Source organism: Physeter macrocephalus, chromosome 16 (genome assembly GCF_002837175.3).
Source record: "Physeter macrocephalus isolate SW-GA chromosome 16, ASM283717v5, whole genome shotgun sequence".
In the NCBI taxonomy this organism is placed as follows: Eukaryota; Metazoa; Chordata; class Mammalia; order Artiodactyla; family Physeteridae; genus Physeter; species Physeter macrocephalus.
In genome coordinates, this window is record NC_041229.1 from 31138559 (window position 1) to 31144577 (window position 6019).

Sequence of the window (6019 nt, forward strand, 5' to 3'; positions counted from 1 at the left end):
ATGCGGGATCCTCCCGGACCGGGGCACGAACCCGTGTGCCCTGCATCGGCAGGCGGACTCCCAACCACTTCGCCACCAGGGAAGCCCGAAAATGTATTTTTAAATTGACTTGTCTTTTCACTAAAATACTACTCTCTGTAATTATCAGAAAATAATTTATCAGAAAATCAATTAAATGAATGATTAAAAAAAAAAAAAAAACTGTCCCTACCTGTTCAAGTAGATGAGGGTAACTGGCTTGAACTCGACTGATGAACTCTTGTCCTTTAATTCGTATCAAGTACTCACACCTAAAATGTAAGCGAAATTAAATCTGGGGGGTTATTTTGATCTGGTCATTTGTAGACTGCTAAATATTTCAAGTGAACATAAACATAATTACAACCACTTGACTATTCATTTAGCATATAGGAAGTGATAAGAGATACTGCACTCAAAGGTAAGATGATGTAAGCAAGAGGAAGGCTGTAACTGGTACTCGGCCAAGGCTGATGTGGATAAGGGTTGTGAGGCTCTCAGTCTACTGAGATAAGTAAAGCTGTCTCCACTCCGAGGTCCTTGCTGCTCTCTTCAACTATTCTAAGATTCCTAAAAACATTCTGAACATTCATGAGCCAAGGAGACAGGTAGAAAGTTCCCTAATAAATGATACTGTTCATACATAAGCTTTGTATGTTTAAAAGCTGAAAATATACATAGAAAGAATGAGGAAGCTGAACACATTTTCTAAGAAGTCAGACATTCACAAGTTTGGTAGTTTCTAGATAATATATATCCATGGTCAAATTTAAGTACAAAATGAATTCATGACACTACCAAAGCAAATTTACTGTTCTTTTTATATATTCACAAAATTTCCACAATAGAAAGCTAGCAGCACTTTTAAAAAATGTCTATGTAAGGTGTTCTTTTTAATCTTCAAAATTTTTGAAATTTGAAATATTTGGGGAGTGCAAAGTTGCTATAAATGAAGACATAGTATAATATTAAAAATTATATAATGCAAATGTTAGGATACTAAGTCTAGTAATCAACACTAAAAATACTAAAAGTGTTGACCATGAAAAATTATAGGCTACCTGATTTTAGTAAAAAAGGGAGAGTGTAAACAAGTATAGAATAATCAAAAGTGTAAGACATGACAAGAAAATGCTATGTAGTGATCAAAACAGATGAGATGGGTCTATATTTACTCTGATGACCCTACTTAATATTGTAACCAGCCTGGTGCCTCTAATCTCCCTTACCCAAGCTCCCTTTTTTCTTTTTATCCATAGCACTTATTATATTTCAACATGCTATATAACTTATTTATTAAGTTTTTATTCATTGTCTGTCCTCTCCTGCTGTAAGTTTAGCATATGAGACCAGGAGTCTTGGTTTTGTTCAACTGAGTATATTAAGCATCTACAATAGTGCCTGATAATGGGTAGTCAGTTAATATTATTGAGTGTTGAATAAATGGAAATATGTTCAAAACATGTTGACTGAAAAAAGTTTCAAAACAGTAAATATATCTAATTCATGTAAAATTGTATACACTTATCTATATATGTACATATGCATAAAGAGATGTCTCTGGAGGGATGTTCACTAAAATGGTGACTGTGGTCATCTTTAGGTGGTGAGATTTCTGGACATTTAAATTTTTTTTGTCTCTGTACTTTCCTACTTTCCTACAATGTGTAACTTTGGTTTTATAATGAGCATATGTTATTTTAATATACATGTATATATATTAATTACACACACAAAGAAACCCTAAATTATTTCCTCTTTATCTTAAATTTCCATCGAAACCTTTCAAGTAATTATTTTTCTAAGTAATGCCTCCTAAATTTATTCATAAATGTATTTTTGAAACAAAGACAGAATAAAGTAACAGTTGATTATAAGGTAAACACATATAACTCCTCTCACAATAATCACACACATTTGCAAAGCAAATTTCAAAACAATTACCTTGGAAACCACTTGGCATGTTCCACCCATGGATCATCTCCAGATTCCCAACACCTCAGCCCACCATCACAGCAAAAGCATTTCACATCATCACTGTGACCTAAAATTAATTTTGGACCAAAACTTATGAATACATATAATTTGACCACTAAAATGTATGAGATAACACGTTGAATATTTGTTTTTTATTATCAGATTAAGTTTCTTACCCATATAATAAAAACCTGCACTTGCAAGCTGCTCAGGATGAACTGGAACACTAGAGGGCCAGTTACAGAATGTTTTGAAGCGGGCTGCATATGTCTGCATGCTCAGATTAGAAACAGTGTATCTTGAAGTGCCTTGAAGCTGATTTCCTAAAAATGGGCAGTTGGGGAAATGTCTCAGGTGTTCTGACATAGCATCATCCTTCGGTTCCCAGTTGCTCAATTTTCCACCACAGGCAAAGCAGGCCACTCTATCTCCAGGTCCTATGTAGTAAAAGCCTGCTTTTGCCAGATCTGTTGGTGACAGAAAAGTCAATGGCCACATCTGGAAAGTAAGTAATCTGGCTTTTTCGGTATTCATTGCACAACGGTAGGGACTTATCCTCATGGCAGAAAAATCTTGATTTGGTCCAGAGTTTAAAAGATTTGATGGAAAGCTTGAAAAAGAGCCACTGAAATAGCCACTGTTTTCCAAACTTGGAAGTAATGAGTGCGTGGAATATGTTACTGAAGAAGGAAAAGTAGGCTGAGAAGTGGCTCCCGAGATGTTAACTGAATTTAGATTCTGAACAAAGCTACAGCTAGGATACAACTTTTTGTGCTTTTCAATAGGATTATCTCCTTGTTTCCAGTTATCCAGCATCAGGCCGCAACAGAAGCATTTGACCTTGTCATTCACACCAGTATAATAAAAACCAGCACGAGCAAGACTCCTTTCTGAGACAGGAACACCGGCGGGGAAAGCGGAATAGGTAGACATTCGGTACAGCTCACATGAAAAGTCATACTTCAATTCAAATATGTTGGCACTTTTCATCAAATTTGATAAGAATACGCTATTTTCTACTATGTTCATAATGAAATGGATGGGGAGGAAAAGGGACTAGCCTTTCTCTGGGGAGGTAGTTTTGTGCATGGGTTTTGATTTTTATTAATTTTAGTACTAGATTGAACACTTAGAACAGGAAATATTTCATTCTTTTTTCTTCTATGCATTTAGGGTTATAGCATGGCAAGATTCTAAATCCTATACTGATACATTTTAAGGGCCAATTATGTACCTGCACCTTTGTATACTCTTGCATACAATGTAAACATGATGCTACACAGTACCTTGTGATGAAAATTAAAACCCTTCATAAAAGTGTAGAGTGCTTTATGTCATCAAGATGCCATTTAGTGTCAGATATCTCCACAGGTAGGTCACCCTCTCCACTAGTATGCTTCAGTGACATCTAGTCAGCCTGAAGAAAAAATGTCTCACATAGCTAGTTTGTTTTGGCGGAAAGCTATGCTGTGTAAGTGTTCTATACACACAAAAATATTCAAACTATGTTTAGTTTGCTTTTTTTAAATTGTGAAATTTAGTAGCCAGAAAAAAAAAGCATAAGACCTACCTCGAAAGAGGAAAAGAATGGGCTATCATATTTCACTGATTCTAAGATGCATGTTTTAATATCTCTGCTATGGACGGTATCTTACAATTAATGAATGGCATGTCATATTTTAATTAACAGCATTTTTATTTCTTAGAGGTACATAAAATAATGGTGTGCTTTACAAATGATGACATCTTAGATTCAATGAAATACAGTCTATCCAAAATCTTGCTCAAATTAATTTTTCTTCCTACAACCATTTTATTAGGGAGAACAAAACAATTCAAAATTTTCTTCCAAATAAAGAGCTTAAGTAGTAACAGAATTGGTTCATACATCTCAAGACCTGGTTTCAAGATTTTTTAAATAATAATTACTTCCCATAGATAGGTACCTGATTGCTTAGTCATAGCAATACCACTAGATCTTAGCAAATTAAACATTGCATTTCAAATAAATTATCAGGGATGAATATATTTGCTCACTTGGTCTTTTAGACTCAGCTTCATGCTGTTGAGAACCAACATCAAATCTCCTGATAATGGATTTACTTTTAAAAACAGTCAAAAGTCAGAGTGCTGAGTCTGCAAGCTAAGATAAATAATCAAAAAAAAAAGATGGATAAAAAAATCTGGCTTTGGTCAGAAATTATTTCACAGATAGCATACCTTGAACCAGAATTTATCATGACAAAAAATAATAAATTTATTTTGTCACAATCCACTTCTTTTGAACAGCAGAGATCTCAAAATTCAGAATTTCTCAATTATAAGTAGCTATTAGTAAGTAGGTTCTGTGTCAATAATGTCAGTAATAACCAATAAACAAGTCAACATGGTTTTTTTTCTAGAAGTGTTTTGCAAGCATGCTTCCTGGGTCCCACATATGTTGGGGCTTTTTACTGCAGACTTCAATGCTTTATTTCCAGGTGGGAGAAGAAACATATCTAAATACCAGTGATAATTGCCCTCAGAGGTGAATTATTATGTCTAACTTCAGTATTCCTTTCATTCTTGGTGTTACTACTGTCTCTATGTGAATTTTCTTTTGGAATAAGTTTGTTCATTTACCAAAATGTAACCATCCAGTCACCATTCTCATTCTAATTATTCTCAGAAATAACAGCCCATTTGAACAAACTAAAGTTTTGACTTTCAAAATATCAAGTCTTATAAATGGTTAATTTCTTTACCAATCATCACGTTTATCTTTCATACTTGCTCTAAATTTGTTGTACCTATCAAAAAGTTTTGTTCTTGACATTTCTTTGTCATTGCAGAAATCATTTAACATGCCAAAGGTTTTATATGCATGTTTCTCTAATTTAGCAGAGGGTTGAATATTAACTCTTTGTTCTAGATAACTGTCACTCATTTTTAAATCTTTACCAAACACAGGTACTTTTTTCTATTCTACACAGCAGCCAGTGGGAGACTGCCTGGCCAACTTTGAAAAAAGTAGTTCAACAATATGTCCCAGCTACAATAATTTCTTTATGTCCACAAATCAAATTCAGAATCAAACTTATTATTACTTTATAGTTATACCTCTTATAACCAGATCATATTTTAAAAATTAATATTCTTTGGATACCAAAAACTCCTGTTAACTACTTTGTTTATTCATGCACAAAACCACCTCCCGGAGATTAGACTAAGTCCCTTTTAAGAGTTTTAGGCCTCCATTTTGAGATGTTTTGATTTATAGAAAAAACTGGAATAAACCTAGAAGAAGTAGAACAGTTCGTCTCTTTTGTAAAACCTGTTAAAAAAAAAAAAAGACAGTTTTAAAAGTCAAATAATTCATAGATGTAACACCATGATCTCTTTTTAAACATTTTTTCCAAAGCAGAGCACTAGTATTTACTGAATGTCTATGACATACAAGGTGCTGTATTAGGTACTGCAGTGGCCAAGAAATCCCAGATGAAAACCAGAAGGCTCAAACTGGTGGCCAGCAGAGGTATTATGTTTGGCTTGCACAGAATTGGACTCCAGCATTTCACTAATTTTTTTAACTTTTTATTTTGCAATTAATTTATACATAGAGAAAACTTATAAAAATAAGAGTTCCCACATATCCTGCACTTACTTATCCACGTATAACCATAGAAACCAGGAAAGTAACACTGATACAATGCTGTTAATTAATCTATATGCCTTATTTGAATTTCACCAGTTTTCCAAGTAAGATTTTTCTTGGAAAAATACCACAGTATGTTTAAATGTTTCAGTTAATTACCAACATTTTTTAAAAGTAAGAGATTTCTGGGCATCCCTGGTGGCTCAGTGGTTAAGAATCCGCCTGCCAATGCAGGGGACACGGGTTTGAGCCCTGGTCCAGGAAGGTCCCACATGCCGCGGAGCAACTAAGCCCGTGCACCACAACTACTGAGCCTGTGCCCTAGAGCTCGCGAGCCACAACTACTGAGCCCATGTGCCACAACTACTGAAGCCCGCGTGCCTAGAGCCC

The 6019-nt window shown here is 34.7% G+C and overlaps 1 protein-coding gene across 1 annotated transcript in view; it reads right to left on the reverse strand.

The window, feature by feature from the left end:
• BIRC3 (baculoviral IAP repeat containing 3) overlaps nucleotides 1-6019 on the reverse strand; it is a 17517-nt gene that overhangs the window by 7686 nt on the left and 3812 nt on the right. The window contains exons 2-4 of the mRNA XM_007122136.4: nucleotides 2172-5308; nucleotides 1963-2062; nucleotides 212-290 (exon numbers count right to left, since the gene is read on the reverse strand). Of these exons, the coding sequence (XP_007122198.1) occupies nucleotides 212-290; nucleotides 1963-2062; nucleotides 2172-3024 (1032 nt within the window). The 5' untranslated portion in view covers nucleotides 3025-5308. The remainder of the gene's footprint in view (nucleotides 1-211; nucleotides 291-1962; nucleotides 2063-2171; nucleotides 5309-6019) is intronic.